We start from the raw sequence: 17,038 nt of genomic DNA, 5'->3' as shown, positions 1-17,038 counted from the left end.
TCCATTAGATCCGTTGTCCGAAAATGTTTCAACCTTCGACCTGCTCCAAACAAACTCCCCGATTGTTTGCATTCATGCACCTCCCCTCAAGGGAAGGCTTCTTTCGCAATACCACTCGTGGTGTTACGGATCTACCCATGCCAGACCTGCCGGAACACAAACCGCGACAGGAACTGCTGCACTGGTTCGCCTTTGTGAGGTTACCTTGCGTAGACCTTGAATTCGGCATCCTTTCCCAACCCGGTAGCTCCCTGGCGTAATGGAATGGCGCATAACCCGTGATTTTCGGGTGCGCCAATGCAAAGGTCATACGAGTACCGGTACTGGTTTGACCGGTAACGAAGGTGCAACCGAAGCAAACGTCCCGTAGAGGCGAAACAAGTCTGCGAAACTTCTGCCACCCGCCCAAAGCAAACCCGTTGGTCCAGATATTCGGCACACCGATCGACATACATATGCTAATGCCGGAATGAGATACCGCATGGTTATCTTTATGGTTCACAATTTCGGCACAAGGCTGCGAACACCTTCAGCCGTTGGTCAAGCGGTCAGCTGACGCAGTACGAAATTTGTCCACCCCACACGTCAGGCGCGCTTAAGTTTTGGCCCAACGGCTATTTTGGAAAAATGCGCAGCGCCTACCTAGACCTAATGCGATGTGTCACAAATGGCTGCCTCCTGGCCGATTGGGGGTTAACACCCAATATTTGCTCAGATACCCTGCGTTGCGCGTGCATTCTGGGAGGGGATCGCTCATCCGGTGTTCGCGCTCGATCCCGTGAGAAAACCAGTCAGTCCACGTAGTCTCCGGGAGTGCCTCCAAAAGGTACGAAAGAGGACGAAAGCGGCTGAAAAGAGACAGATGGATGGGTTGGTTGGTCGGGCACCTGCCGAAAAAGCAGCACCCCGGAATATGCCCCCTTGCTCGTGAGCACCAGTGGAAAGGGAAAGTGTAGACCCGCGCGTAGGCTTCCGTTTCTGTCAAGCTGGCCGGCAAGTCGCGATCGCAGCGCGTCAGTTCACGTTTGGAGTTTGAATCGCGCGCGCAGAAGCAGCACACGGAGCGAGCGCAATGACGGTTACGTACGGTGTGGAAAAGTGTCCGGTCAAGTTCGATGAGTACCGGTGCAGCCTGCCGGAGCAGTACCGGAAGCTGGCCAAGGAGCAGCTGCGCGAGGATGAGCTGATTCGGAAGCAATCGATCGATCAGATGCGTCAGTGGATCGCGAAACATCCGTACATCAGACGGTGCCGTACGGATGCGGTGTTCTTGCTGAAGTTCTTGCGTCAGCGCAAGTTCTCGATTCCGAAGGCGTGCGAGATGCTTGAGAGGTATCTCGCGCTGAGGCAATCTTTCCCGCACTGGTTCCAGGGATTGGATCCGTACGAGAAGAACATGATGGCGCTTGTGGATGACGACGTGTTCCACGTGCTTGGGTTCGACGAAAAAGGCCAGATTGTGATCCTGATCAAGTCGCGTAACTTCCGCGTGAACAAGTTCGACTTGGTGGATCTGATACGGTTTCTGCACATGAACATGGAGATCCTGTCGTGTGATGAGATGGTGCAGGTCGCTGGAGTTGTGCTGATCGTCGATTGCTACGAGGCGTCTATGGCCCACTTCACGCTGTTTCGGTTGAGCGAGATGCGCAATATTGCACCGTACATCAATCATCTGCTGCCGATCCGGTGCAGGGAGATTCACGTGATCCGTCTGCCGAAGGTGGCCGCCTCCATCGTTGACCTGCTGTTAACCTACGTCAGTCCGAAGCTGAAGCATCGATTCTTTGTGAGTAGCCCGGTTTAGGTGGTTTAGGGGGCAATTCTTTGAGGGTCATCCAAGCCCTTCGGTTAACGCCCTTTCTGAGGCGATCATAGTTGGGCTAGTTGGGAGGTTCTTTTGCTACACGGCACAATAGAGGTGGGTGACTTTTTATCGGTCCCGACGTCAAACCACGCGATCATACAAAGCCTGAGAAGAAGACGCACGTTTGTGGGTCACAGTTTCGTGCAATCGTCGACCACTCTTATACAATAGCGCGTTCCCAGCGTTCGGACGGATTCGCGGAGCAGTTTAGTGGACAAGCGACGCGTTGTAACTCACAGAGAATGGTTCGACCTATCGTCAAAAGTATCGGTAACCGATCCGATGACTCAGATGCTCATCTCCGCGTCTAAGCAAAAGTGAAAGCCCCTTCTTCCCGTATTCGAGCCGCGAATTGGTGACCTAGTGGACAAAAAAATAACAACCAACCCAGACCCATAAAGCTGGCTCACGAAAGGTAGGCGAGCGCGAAGATGCGTGGAACGGTGCGATTGCAAAATTCAAACCCCACCGAAATCGCAGGTGGCCTGTGGCTCGCCGAAATATACATAATGTATGCCGCGGCAAATTTGAAATTCCACCGATGCCGTCATGAGCCCGCGAAAAAGCAGCCCTCCGTGGGGTGGAAACAAAAAAAAAGAGACGGAAATAAGCGAACCCTGGCGGTGCTGTGGAAAATCCCCCAGACCTATCGTAACGGATGGCGTCTGTTGTTGGTGTTGGCCAACACAAAGGGAAAGATTTGGGTGCGGCCTTGAGACAGATGATCAAGGGGCCATTATTTTAAGGCTCATTTCTAATGCCATCACAAGGATACCGCAAGGATGGATGGAAAGGGACGCCCGAGACTGAATTTGGCGGATGGCAATAATCATGTTTTTATACGTGCATGTGTTTATCGATCGCGAGCGCCGAGGACTGTTATCGGACCACATAAATAAAGCCATTTCGGTTGGCTCGGATCACTTTGCGCGATGGCATGCAAATTTTAATTAATCTCCCCCAGAGTCTGCCTCACTAATGAGGGCAGACCGTTTGGAAATTTTTCCCTCCACGCCATCGAACCGATTGGTGCGCCAATTGGTAAAGTGGACACACACACACACACACACACACCCGGGGGTGACTTGTGAATGAAGGTGGCACGAGCCACTCAAAACCGGCAGTTTCCCAACCGAGCGTATAAACCGAAGGTTCGGCAACCGGATCAGTTATCGTACCGTTGCTAAAACCGCAACACGATGGAGTCATCACATCCCATGCAGAAGATAGACATGATGAATAGAAGCGACGTTTCGATATGCCCAGAATGGGTGGGTTTTGGGCAATAACCAGTTTTGGCCAGTGTTCCGTGACGTGTTTGTGACGTCCCAAAGGCATTCGTCTCGGGGTTAGACTGACGGCCATTAGACCCGGACCGGTAGAGACACGAGACCCAACCTGTCCAGCCGATGGGCGTGATTAGTTCAACTCTCTATTAGCAAGTTTTCGGTGCGGATGTAACTGCGGTGTACCGTGGTTCGGCTTTCCAATCGATTTTGGGGTTGTCGATGATGGTCCGAAATGAAAACTGGATGTGAAACCGTGCTTCGTGTCTCTGTTGAGGGTAGCCCTTAAAAATCGAACAGCTTGTAACCGCCTTTCGTACCCTTTTGCTTTCATTTTTCCGAGCAGTTCCACAAAACCATCCAGGAAGCGGTCGGATACCTGGGCAAGACGCTGCTTCCGGTCGAGTACACCGAAGAGGACGTGGAACCAAAATCTCTGACGCACGTGTACGGGAAGCGACTGCTCGAAAGCCGCGACGAGCTGCAGATGCTGGACCAGATGGAGATTGATGTGGCCAAATTTTCGTCCGTGTGGAGCAAGACGGGATGTGCGCCGGGTGGCATCGATGCCGGCATGGTTGGCAGCTTCCGGAAGCTGGACATCGATTGAAGCAGAAGTCACCTGAGACGAATTATGGTACTCTATTCGTGTAGAATTGCGCCCTTGGATTGGCCCACTGGAACCCGCAGTAACACCTCTTCATGGAGGTTCAAAACAGCCTTTGTTTTCTCGTGTTTCCCATTCGCTTTACCTCTCGACGAATCTACGTTACACAATTATTTATGCGCGATTCGGGGTGTTAGTTATTGTAAAATCGGAACATCGGCCACTTTGCCCCGTTTGCCGCACGATCAATTTCACCTTCCCGTTTTTTTTTGTCTCCCCTTACTTTCTCTCTATTCATGCCTATTTTGGTCTCAAACTGTCTTTATCTCCTTCGTTCGCGGTTTTACATTTTATGAATTCGTGCCCGCTTTGTTCCGGCTTTTATGCGACGGATATCTTATGGTAGGATTTGGGTCCGAATGGCTGCACCGAGTTTTAGGTTAAGTTGTGCGTAGTTTTATCCTCATTAAAAACGCATTCCCCCACTTTACTGTAAATCATTTTAGCAATGCAAATAAACACACATACACATCACATACTTTTACCTGGCGGTGTTCCATTTCTATTCTGTCCCTTTTGGGACGGGCCCTTCCCAAACGGGCTCTTATGCAATGGTTACAATAAATCAAACATTATTAAGTATCCGAACAACTGCACGCCCGGTTTTTGAGGCGTTGACGCGCGCGAATCAATCACCTCATGATCTCCGAGTGACGTTGCTGGACGTTTTCGTATGATATTATGATTTAACAATTTCCAAACAGCACCACGATCGGTCACTATTTGTGGTTGGTTTCTCCTGGCTGTGTTTTTCGGCGTTGTTCCACGTACCGTATCGGATAGTCACGAAAGGCGCCAGTCTCGGGGCCAAAATATGAACTTCGTCAACGTTGCCGCATGCATTAACGGTCAGCAAAGATTGCGTCTCGTTCGTTACGCGTGGGGCAGCCTACATTCCTTTCATCCGAACGGCTAGCCATTGATGAATGCCATTCATTTGTCGCGGTAGAGATTTTGGGAAACATGAACGTTTCTTTGTTTCCCTACACGTCTTTGAAATTGCGTTTGCTGTTGATTGGCTGAAATGCATATGGCCCATAGAAAACAACCGTTGAAACCGTCGGTTTTACACCATCTAAGGTCTATCTAAGGCATTGTTAAAAAAAACTTTAAATATTTCAAAATACGATCACCTAACCACGTGTTGGCTTAGGCAGCACACATTGCATACCTTCAGGCGCATATCATAGGCTGCCAAGCTTACTTCGTTAGGTGAATTGATAGGTTACTTTAAACGATGCAAACCGTCTTTTCCCGTTATATTTGTAGTGCCAATTAAATTAAAAACACATAAAGTATTTTAGGGAAAGTATTAAGCGAAAGTGCAATGATTTGCAGTCGCTGTAGGCTTTTGCAAATATCGCCAGCATCTCCGAAAGAAATGCAGTGCTACTATGGAGTATGTGCCTTCATTCTACGCTCAAACAATGTTCCTCTCCATCAGCAATTATGTGAACAGGCATACAGAAGCGTGATGATATAATTTAAACGACGCTCACAACCAACTCCTACACCAGAGTCGTTCGTTAGACGGCTGATTGGAGGTCCCCCGTTCCCGCCCATACCGTTCCCCGGCACGCAGTCATTTCACCACCAACTGCCGGTATCTGTGTGGAACTGCAATCATTTACAATGATGTGCTCTCCGCTCAGATAGGGTGGGCCCAAGCTGCTTCCTCTCATATCTCATTCCCGTGCGTACACTCCAAACCCGATACAGGCGCAAGTAAACAAATAAACCGAGGAACTAAGCTGCCTGTTAGCCCTTCCCGCAGACCCAACTAGCTCTAGCACATCACTGACAGTCACTTGGTGAAGGTGAGCATTCGTCGGCTGCAAAACAACCGTTCCGCTGCCAGTAGGCAGTCAATTAAATGTATCTCCAAACCGTCAAGTGATCTAACCGTGACGGGGTTGTGGAGAACACGAGACATATAGAAAGAAAAAAAAACCCTCCCGGACCGAATGCCCGAAAAACAGCCCGTCACGGAGCAACAAAACGCAAACAAAACGCCCGCGGTAATCATCCGCGAATGACGTTCCGCGAGCCGTGTGTGTGTGTATGTTATTAAACAGCAGCAGTCAGCCTGGCAGAAGCCACGAGTTCGGTGTTTAGTTCGCGAATGATCGCGACCGCGAAAAGGAGCTATGGCACGCATGCAGACGTTCTTCCCGAGTGTCGATCGTTCCGGGTCGGAATTTGCAGCCCAGCTGGATGCGATCGCGGCCACGGAACTACGTGAGGATGAGCAGCTGCGTGGCCAATCGCTGGCTGGGATGCGTGAGTGGATCCGTCAGAATGGCCGGCTACGGCGGTGTCGGACGGATGAGCGGTTTTTGTTGCGGTTCCTGCGTGTGAAGAAGTTCTCGGTACCGCGAGCTTGCGAGATGTTGGAACGCTATCTGACGATGCGCCAGACGTACCCAAGGTGGTTCGCTCGGCTTGATCCTGAGGATCTTGATCTGGCGGCGGTTCTGGACGCGTGCTGTATGTTACCGATCGGACGCGATCCAGCTAGTGGACGGATTGTGATCTTTGGTGTGGTGCGGAACTTTGACGCTCAGAAGTACAACTCCGACACGATGATCCGGCTGAACATGCTTGTGGCGGAGGCGCTTCTGGATGAGGAACCGAACCAGATTGCTGGGTTTACGCATATCTTTGATAATGGTGGTATGACGATGGCGCACGTAACGTGCTGGACGTTGGATAACCTGGCAGGGTACTTGCGTAGTGTCATCAACTGTGTACCGGTGCGGTTGCGCGAGAATCACTTCGTCAGTGTGCCCACGTTCGCGGCTCAGATCAGCAAGTACTGTTTGTCCTTTGCTAGCGAGAAGCTACGTTCCCGTATCCACGTAAGGCATCCCTTGAGATTCTTGAATCAGCCTCATGTGCCTTACAATCTGTTCCATTTGTACGGTTTTCCAGTGTCACACTACGGTGCAGGAGTTGCGCGAGCGAGTGTCCTTAGAGCTTCTTCCACAGGAGTACGGCGGCAAAGGTCCTTCTCTGAAGGTTTTGAACGATCGCTTCCGTGAGTATCTCGCATCGAAGAGAACGATGCTGCTCGAGCTGGACGAAATGGATATCGACCTAAGAGATCCCCGGGAAGCGGCCGTACACGAGGATTCCAGTGGACTGGCTGGTGACGTAGTTGCTGATGGTGCCGTCGGAAGCTTTCGCAAACTATCGATCGATTGATGCACCGCTTTGGGTTTGGGATCCATTCCATTCCAGCGGCCTTTTTCGATCACCTACAGGTATCTCCGCAACGCCCGGTGCAGCTTATCTTATCTTCTGCGTAGTATAGCAAGCGAACAAAATCAAACAATAACCCACAACCTGCGCAACAGCACCGTGAAGGAGACGCCGAGCTTTGCTCTTTGCTCTCGGCGTCCAATTTGGGATCTCGTTTAGTCACGGAGCTGCTCCCGAACCACTTCGGGGTGACGTAAAGAACAGCAAATGACAGTGGTGATGAATCGATGAACAACAAAAAATAAGTGAGCAAAATCCCATTAGCACAGCTCGTAACATCGGTGCCGTTACACTGAAACACAGGAGAAATAGGCAATAGAATGAGCAGACGATAAACGATCGCGCTGTATGCAATTGATTCTAGCGTGTGCTGCGAACGATGTTGGTTTGCATGAGTTGGCAGAAGCGGCAAACAGCGCTGCCGGTTGTTTTATTTGTTCGGTTAGTGACGTAAAGGGGTTAGATGTAGTAAGAAGCAGCTGAAATGAGCTGATATGTGAGTATTTTAAAATCGGTAAAGCTTAAAGCAAAGGGGTACTTGCTTTCCTACCAGTATTATAAGCATGGTTGAATGGTCTTGTATTTTAAACGCAAATATACATATTATAATGTGTACATAATTTTACTTCAGTTATTTTTTATATTTTTTTTTGTATTCTTTGGAATCACACACAAATTGATTATATGCCTACAATCATTACAAAGCAATAAAGAAAGAGACATAGCACACTACCTCTGGGCAGACACTACGTCTCGAGATCAACTATAAACTGTCAATTCGAAACAGCTTTCAAAAAGCTCGATTTTCCATCCGGAAAGAGCTTTATGGCAGCGTGGAAGCTTTTTTCTCATACATTTTTTTATAGTTTTTTCGTGGTTTAGTAGTCTAGTAAAAAGTTATAGTGTACGAAGCAGCAAAAGCATGTAATATAGACCAGTCTACATATTGAAAAGAACTTTTTTAGATATAGCCTTTATATAATTTTCTCAAGAAATTTCAATGTAATCTAAAATATATCTTATGTATTAGGAACGGTCAGGCCGTATTTTGGTAAATACAACTATTCGTGAGCTGAAAGGCATTTCCTCCCAACAGTAGCTGTGAGCCTTATCCCGGGCTGACTCGGTTAATTATTGCTATTGTGGTTCTGTGTTATGAGACGCTGGTAAACTTCGGTAGTTTTTTGTGTCGGGAAGATGGTGGTGTATTGGCAAGTTGATGGTTGGATGGAGGTTATGCTGAGCTATGTTTGATTAAATAGGCTACATATATCAAAGTACTTTCGAGACAACGACTGTGGCTATCCGTTTAAAGCTATTTAAAAACACCCCAGTGCCTAGTAACGGTTGCCATAACCAATTGATAACACACAACACCACCGGTTGCCCCGAAGGACACCTTACCCTAGGTTAAGGTCATGGATTTCTGCACTGCAAAGTCAACAGCAGCCACACCCGGGAAGGAATTCAAGCAGCTACAACGGCAATGAACATCGATCCGCGCCACATCTCACCGAATGCGCCGTTACGAGTGAGCACACCGACAACAGCCAATATTTGCGATGGCTTGATCAAGCAAACCACACCTTACCCTAGCGATCGTTCCAACACGATCGATCGTTGGCGATTTCATCTCGTTTGTCTCCTTGCGGTGCCATCTTGCCCGTACCGTTGGACATGTAATGGCGGTTCAATTGCGCGGCGGTTGGGCAAGTATGTGGCCCAAAAATGAAAGAGCATCAATCGTGTCCCAGCATCGCACCGCAGGCCATTACGCCACTTTGCCGCCGGCTTGCAAGACCAATTCAAATTCCCAGCGCCTGCTTGAGCTGTACGTTGTGGCCGCAAGTGAAAGTACTGAGCCCGAAACCTTTTCCTGCGCCTTTTTGCGCCAAAAAATGTGACGCAGCGGAAAAGGACCCACCGAAAACGGGCTGCCAGTTGAATAATAGACCCTTGGCTTGGTGATGCCGGTGTGAGTGGGCTCACTGAGTCTGTTATTTTTCTTCACCACCAGCAATCGCCGGGACGGTCATCGCGCTACTAATACGAATAACTTGCACTTTACGATTGCTCAATGATCGACCTCCTCGATGGTGCCCGCGCAATGGCGGGATACGGTTGTGGATTGAAGCATCGAACGTTGGATTGCGTAAAATGAAGTAAAAAGAGGGAACGAGGCATCGGAATGGGCGGCAAATCACACCCCGAAAATCTCCCGAGGCATAATTTATGAAAAGAAATTGAGCTTTCCCGGGGGTTGGTCGCAGTGGACGTATTTTTTCGGCTTCGTCCGAGTGCGTACATTCCCCACCAGCGTGGTCCCGATCGCATATGAAGCACGTGCATACTTATTACCCGTTTGAATGCCGTTATTATTTAAGCTTGATGAAACCACGTGATGAAAGGTACACAAGCTTTCCAGCCAAAGATCAACATCACGAAAAAATATGCTTTTGCAATCACGAGCAAAATCAAATCTCGCAAAATTTCAACCAATTTCTTGAAAAAATAACTAAATATTTCAAGCCACCAAGTAGATTCATGGGAGACTTCAACACTTGAGTAGCTGTAAAAGCTCGTTATGATTCATAGGCCAGTTCTACAGGTTTAATCCCAGCAATGCATCACTAGATAATTGAAGCTTTCGGCTATATCTTCTAAGCATTGTTTACACTCTGGAAAACCCCCCGCTTTACATAGCTCAGCAACATTTCATAGTTCTTGCTCAGCTTCACACCCACACCTGAGCGGTGTTTCGACTGTCTCAATAACAATTACACATATTACACATCATCCCCGCTGGCGGTGGTTTTCCAATCGTTGATTGGCCATCCATCAAGTTGGCGCATCAAAGCTGAGTGAGATGTCGAAGGTGCATTAACGTGCAGGTCATATGCAAGCGATCGTGCTGCCATACGACGTACCAGCGTTTGCTAGATCCTCAGTGAAAGATCGATTGATCATCGCCTAAAACTCCGCGTACGTAGTCCCACATGAGCCGAAAAGACGACGTACGAGTTGAAGGTCCATCTCCCCCCGATATTACGTCCGTGAGATCTACGGAGCCACGCAGGGTGCGAAACCCGAATGTTTAATTATTAAACCATCGATCGAGCAGTTCGTGGGCTCACTTCGTCTCGATCCGTTGCCCAGTGCGGTTGTGAACGACTCCAGTGCTCTCCACGTGATCCAGTGAAGTGATCTAGCAGTGAAACCTACGCCTGTTCCACCCCACACTAAAGTGATCCTCCAGTGAGTGTCAGTGCAACGGCTCCATCATGCCTAGCGATGAGCTGAACGTGTTACCAGCCCCGAACCTGGACAAGGCACCAGCCCGTTACGATAACGAGATCGATGAGCTGGACGCGCATTGTCAGCAATTAGCACGGGATTTTCTACGTGAAAACCCGACAATCCGTGACCAAAGTCTGGTGCAGTTGCGCGATTGGATCGCGAAACACCCGAGCATTGGGCGATGCCGCACGGATGCACGGTTTCTGTTGCGATTCCTGCGCACGAAGAAGTACTCGTTCATCAACGCGTCTGTGATGCTGGAGCGCTATCTCGCCTGTCGGGTGATGCATCCGCACTGGTTTAAGCGACTCGACATCGAAGATCGAACCCTCTGTGGGCTGGTGGATGCTGGGTTTCTGTATCCCGTGCTCGAGAAGGATGCTCGGGGTCGAACGGTGATTTTTGGCGATGCTGGAACGCTGGATCCGAAGGTGTATACGGTCGGGCACGGATGTCGAATGCATATGTTGGTCGGTGAAACGCTGTACGATGATGCGTCGGTGCAGTGTGCTGGGTTTGTGCTGGTGTACGATCTGTCTGGCATTACGATGGGTATGCTGGGTCTGGTGACACTTAATGACATCCGGGATTTGGCGACATACCTGAACAACGCTGTGCCGATGCGCATCCAGGAGTTGCACTTCGTCAATACACCGAGCTTGGCGCTCAAGATTGCTAACTACACAATGGCGCTGATGAACACAAAGCTGCGCAATCGCATTATGGTAAGTGACAAGCTCGAAGGTGTCCTGGAAGGTTGACAGGCTTTTAATGAGCTATTTTTCTTCGCTTTAGTGTCACCGAACCTGGGAAGATCTCCACCAGAAAGTCGACAAACGGCTGATCCCGCAGGAGTACGGTGGAGTGATCCCGAAGGAGGAACACATCGCCGCCTTCAAAAAACGCTGCCAGATCTATCGCCCTCAGCTGCTGGCTCTCGATGAAATGGACTTCGATATTGGTCGCGAACCGGAGCTGGAAAATTGCAAAAAATCCCACGCCGCTGAGATCGAAACCGGGACGATCGGAAGCTTCCGCAAGCTGCAGCTAGACTAGTGGTGCCGGTGGTTAAGCATTGCTTTAGACTGTGATTTATCTCGCGTTTCCGTTTGGTATCATTTCATCCTCACTCATGCGTATGCTGTAATTCCCCACGTGCACTGAACTTTGCGGGAGCCATACGTTGGAACAAATCTCCTTCTTCATTAGCCACGCGATGAATGCAAAAGTGAAACCGAGCGTCTCGGGTGACGGGTTTTCGGTAGCGTCTCATCAGCCCGTTTGTTGACATTGCGCGTAATGGTAATAATTAGCACCCTTCTGTAATACGGCGCATAGACAAAGTGACACGAGGCCCACCGCGGTGGGATGTGCGGACTCCACTACCATGCGCAACAAACGATGGCTTGGTTGGTGGCGGAAGAAACGATTGCGTTTGCGTATCCGGACGCCCTAGTGTGGCTGACGAACTGATAATCGTTATTCAAGGATGAGTCCAAGCAAAAGGTGCGAAGGACGGATGGAACAAAACACGTTCCCAAACATAGCCCACGATAAGTTTTATGGTGTAAATGTATATGGTACTGTAGAAGCACGAATTGGTTCGCTATATTGCGCTGGTAGAGATTACTGTGCACTATTATTATAATACTTTTGAGCAAAAAAATATATGCAATTTTTGTAACACTTTCAAGACATCGTTTTATGTGTAGCCTTCTGAGTATTATCGGTTACGTGGTGTTTTATGTTCGTATGAAAAACCAAACGCAGATTCAAAATTACAGCATCACACATGCTACCAAATTCGTGGTTGAAATATTATGATATAAGCTAGCTTAAAAATATATAATCAGCAAAAAAAATTCAATCACACGAACACAATTGATTTCTAGTTGATATCACATAAATTTACGATGCTTTAATCTACACGTTTCCACGTGAAAATTCTCTCAATTTCCCAAACGACGATGAGTGATTTGTAAAGAGACATTTTAGCGCCTGCAGCTATGCAATCGTTTTTGTATTAACGCCTTTTCCTTCCCAACTATGAATGCATGGCTATTGAATGCATCCATTAGAGACAAAACTGCGCTTTACATTCGAACTAAGCGAAATATTTCAAAACATTCCTAAATACATGGCCTCGCAGCTCTCTATCGTACCAAACAGTGCTACAATGTTGCTATAGTGATCGGTCAATCTGCAAGATCAATCCTTTTAGATATTTCTCTGCATCCATTAAATTGTCATTTCACAAGTGAATGCGCTCTCGTGCATTAATGAATCTGTTTGTCTCGCTCGTTGCACGTATGCAGTAATGCAGGTCGCAAGTGCAGCAGTGCCTTCTCCTGCGAAATATAAACAATGTCACAGGTTCCTTCAACGGCATGCAAACTTTCTATGTTTGCACTCCTTTTTCCTAGCAAGAACTAAAACTGCATGATAATTATAGCTTCTGCGCTACGATCAACTACAAATTCAGGTTAGAAACCTCAGTCCACCTCCGCCAAAGGAATGCTGACCCTCGTCATTCGTTCCTTTAAATTTGTCCACGTTTTAATTACCTATTAGGAGCATGCCCTCAAAATTCGAAGCCTACCCTCACGAGCTTCGATTTAACTACCTTCGTTCTCTCTTCTATGTGCGCAGTATACGCCAACGACAGTTACCGACCACCGGACGGCACGGTTTCCGTTGCCATGCTTAGCCGGTAACAAGACACCCTGCGAAAGGTTTGGCGATATTTGATTGATTCTCGGTAAGCTCATGAATTATGAATTACCCCGATGGACACGCTCAAAAACACCCGGTCCACGTGTCTAGGGTTCAGTCACTCACCACGGCTGTGGCCTCAAGCGCACAGGAAGCAATCAACCTCCGGCCAATCGTAATGGCGCCGCAATCGAAAGTGAATTCGAAACTCCACCCGCGCAAGAGATTGCGGCAATCACCGATGGAGGTGCCTGGTGGTGATCTAACCAAAACAAACCGTACGCTTACTAATCCGCCATCGAGTGACGATATAAAAAAAAGTTGAGTTGTGGTGAGTTTGGTGGTGGTGTAAAATTTGCCACCAGTGCGAAACGAAACGCTTTTGTTTATTTACCCGCACAGTGGGCGATGGAGAGTGGTCAAATTCTATTGTTCATAAATTGGAAGGTCGAAAAGCTTCCTGGAAAATCTGCATGAGCCTTTCATACGCCTCTGAAGGATCTATTTTTTGGACAAAAAACACATACAACAAAATTCCCCAAACACCTGTATGCTGAGCCTCTTCACCAATAAATAACCCTTGCTTAACCGATCGCGATCGTACAGCGCGCTTCCACCGTGCACTAAATTTGGCTCAATGTGCACGATCGGGTTTTAGTTTGGCCAGTCCCACCTTTCAGCGTGCGTGCTCAGCTTGGGTGAGTCTCTCGCAACCCTGTTCAAGACCCTGCGCCAGCAACGGTCAATTCCTGCGTTAACCGCGCTACCGAACGGTCGTGTGTGCCAGCCAGCCAGCTTCAGCACCTCGTGCAGCTTGCCTCGTGCCGAAGGAAAGTGATCCCAACAGTGAAAAACCTCTTCTGTGATCGTGCTAACGTAACGGACAAACATTACTTCTGCTATCCAGCGATCGATCGCGTGCCGGTAGCAACCTGCCGGAGGACGAACGTGGCAACCGCTTTTTGCAGCAACTCCCGGCTCATTCCCAGCAGTCGACGTCCCCAATGTGAGTGTAGTTTTTGTGTGGGGTTTTTTTTGGGGGGGACAGAAACAAATCAACGCCATCTGGCCAATAGGAGCGAGTGAGAGAGAGATGCAAAAGTGCCCTAAAGGTGTCCCGGTTAACGATGGTGACCTCATGAAGATGGAGATCGTTCCACACAGCCGGCAGCACTTTTAGGCAGTGAACGCGCGTTTGGGAAATGGATCAGCGCTCGAGTGCACTCATTAGCCCGATTAGGAACACCAGATGGTTCAGTTTTGTCAGCATCTCGAGCGAGGGACAAAGACCTAGCCAAGGCTCGACCTTTTGACATCCGATCCGCAGTCGACCGGAATGCAACGTACGTCTCGATTGCACTCGAACCGAACCGTTCATCCGAGTTGGCCAACTTGCCAGGCGGCTGGGTAACGATTCCGTTTCGGCAGTTGGCGCCTCTTATGAGCAAATCGATCGATGCGTTTTGCCGACTTCGACTCCTAACGGTTGGTGCAACCCAGGGTGGACCAAGGGAAAAAAACGCGATCGTTTGGAGCGGGGTTTGGTTTGGATTTAACTTCTTTTTTTTTACACCATCTTGATACTATTACCAAAGGCCATCTCTCCCTCCCGCTTTTGAGCAACGCGGAGCCTTTCACTCGCATGGTGTGTTTGAGCAGAGCGATCGGGAGGGCGCGCGTTGCGAGTGGAGGAATATCGTGAGTTTGCGTGTGTGTGTACGGGTGTGTGTGTGTGCTTAAGATCTTGCCTGCTTTGTTGTAGTCTTCATCGTAGGTCCGGGCTTCGGGCGGGTTGCAGCTAGCCACCGATCGATTGCATAACTTCAAACAACTGCTCAGTCGATCGGTGGTTTGGAGAAGGCTCAAACAACCTGCAGCTCGTGATCAAGCGCGCGATCAGTCGTCCGGCAAAGTTCTGCAAGCTGGAAGCAGCACGGTTAACGTAGCCAATGGGACGCATATTGCCGCAAGCCGTTTGTAATCGCGATTAGGGTGTGGCGCGATGCTTACCGGTTTTGATAAATGACCGAAACGATGGTGGCCGATATTCTGCGTGCGCAACCACGTTTGGTTTTGAGCATGACGCTTAATAGCCGCACCATTTATCATTGCGTTTACGGTGTTTTTAGTTCCTGGTTCACGCATTCGGGACATCCAAAAAAAAAAAACCATCGGCGGATACAAAAACCACCCGCAAAAATCGGGAGGGTTGAAAAGGAGACGCGCAGAAATTAACCTATCAGGAGAGGAAAAGGCCCGAGAAAAAAAAAACCTCATTTCTCAATGGCTAAATATTTGCAACGAGCACACAAGCGCACGCACATCCAACAGGTGTTCGGGTGAGGATGCAGCGAAATATTTATGGGCCTGTGGGCCACTTCCCGGCGTTTAGGAGTGTGGAATTTTATTTTTAAAGATCCACTCCATTGCGCTGGCTTGACAACACGCCGCAGCGCGATTCTTTCGCCAGCGAAAGACATTCGATAGCCGGCGAACGGGATTGAGAATTGTTCGCGATGGAGCGTTTACTTTTGAGGACACAATTTTTCTTTCTTCCCATTTTGTTGTCCTCTTTTTCCTGGTCGATGGTCTGTCTCGTTAGCCTATATCCGGAACTTGATTCCTGCTACGCGGGGGATATGCGAGACTCCATTCAACAAAGAACGCCGATTTCACTCTTTCTCTTTCCATGCACAGATCAGGTTCAAGAAAAATGCAGTGTTGCATTTTTAAGTACCTTCTTTCGGGTTGCTGCCTCCTAAATCGTTGCCAAAAGCTTGCATTTTGGGCTTCTTTTTCTGCAAAAGCTATTTCCACCAGAACGGGTTGAAGCCACGCCATTACTGTATTTTATTTCGCAACTTCACTTTTACGATCGCGATCGCATCGGGCGGTCTTGGATGGCTGCAAATCGTGGGTGTGTGTGTGTTTTTTTTTTTGGAGATCGAACGGAAAGCCGCCATCTAATGACATCACACACGGTTGGTTGAAAAATCTCGCTCCACAAGGCTAAATCACGCCTTGATAGTGGACGAGAAGGACACGCACAGAAACTACAACAAAAAATCACCCCAATTTCGGTCACCTTCAACGCCAGGCCCTAACCTTCGGGCGGAGGTGTACTGCTGCTGCCAGGCGGTTCGAAATTTGAAGAAAGGATGCAGCTTTGGCGACTCATCGTCGGCTAATTTTGCCCCCCGAATGAGATTTGCCGCGGAATCGACCGGAACCGGAGCACGGCGCGTTTGGCGGCTTGAAAGGAAAGCGAAATTGAGGCTGCCGAAACCTTGAATATGAAACCCTTCGGCATCGGTAGCTAAATCGCGTCAATCCTGCCCAGCAGCGTCTGATGACTGGCCAAAACGTTGATCGTGTAGTTGTTCTAACGTGAGCAAAGTGATTCTAGCCGAAAGATCTAAGCGCAAAAAAAAGATCGTCCGTCAGTTCATTTAATCGCTTTATGTGGTCAAAATACACGCATACGATTCTCAAATTTGGTCCTGAAGAACTGCAAAAGAAAAAGGAAAAAACCACCACCCAAACCCTTCGCAAATGGTCCTCTAAACGGGCTTAATCCGAGCGGCACAATCTGCGTCCATGTCGTAATACAATTTCACGCATAGCTACGCCATCGTCGGTTGCTACGACCGTAACGAATCGGCAACAATAATGAACGGAATTCGGTCATCAAAGCGCCCAGGGCTTGCACTTTTGCGTCAAAAAAATACTCAGCTGCCGTAAGATGGCGTCGGCTGGTCGGCGTATTAAGGTATTTTTCCGAAATACGAGCCGAATTCGCATGCACTCATTCATCTCCGACCACACGGAGGGACCCGAACATGCTGAGGAAAACAAAATTCCTGCCCCCGGCGCACTTAGCTTGCCGGTTGTTATTCGACTTTAACGAGAGGAAATTTAATCCACGCGGCAACCAAAAGCCGACCACGA

At 48.8% G+C, this 17,038-nt stretch overlaps 3 protein-coding genes across 3 annotated transcripts; all 3 read left to right on the top strand.

Annotated features, from left to right (window-relative positions):
* Positions 1–1,072: 1,072 nt before the first annotated feature.
* On the top strand, positions 1,073–3,811 carry LOC128726678 (alpha-tocopherol transfer protein-like). The gene is made up of 2 exons (XM_053820498.1): positions 1,073–1,789; positions 3,500–3,811. Exons 1-2 carry the CDS (start codon positions 1,073–1,075, stop codon positions 3,761–3,763), a joined length of 981 nt encoding a protein of 326 aa, XP_053676473.1. The 3' UTR covers positions 3,764–3,811.
* A 2,010-nt stretch (positions 3,812–5,821) lies between these two features.
* LOC128723560 (retinaldehyde-binding protein 1-like) lies at positions 5,822–7,690 on the top strand. The gene is made up of 2 exons (XM_053817316.1): positions 5,822–6,678; positions 6,752–7,690. The coding sequence occupies exons 1-2, from the start codon at positions 5,968–5,970 to the stop codon at positions 7,022–7,024; spliced, it is 984 nt and encodes a 327-aa protein (XP_053673291.1). The 5' UTR covers positions 5,822–5,967; the 3' UTR covers positions 7,025–7,690.
* A 2,672-nt stretch (positions 7,691–10,362) lies between these two features.
* Positions 10,363–12,062, top strand: LOC128725617 (clavesin-2-like). Its single transcript, XM_053819376.1, has 2 exons — positions 10,363–11,103; positions 11,174–12,062. The coding sequence occupies exons 1-2, from the start codon at positions 10,363–10,365 to the stop codon at positions 11,432–11,434; spliced, it is 1,002 nt and encodes a 333-aa protein (XP_053675351.1). The 3' UTR covers positions 11,435–12,062.
* Positions 12,063–17,038: the final 4,976 nt, after the last annotated feature.

Source organism: Anopheles nili, chromosome 3, assembly GCF_943737925.1.
Source record: "Anopheles nili chromosome 3, idAnoNiliSN_F5_01, whole genome shotgun sequence".
Classification (NCBI taxonomy): Eukaryota; Metazoa; Arthropoda; class Insecta; order Diptera; family Culicidae; genus Anopheles; species Anopheles nili.
This window is presented reverse-complemented; position numbering and strand designations above follow the sequence as displayed.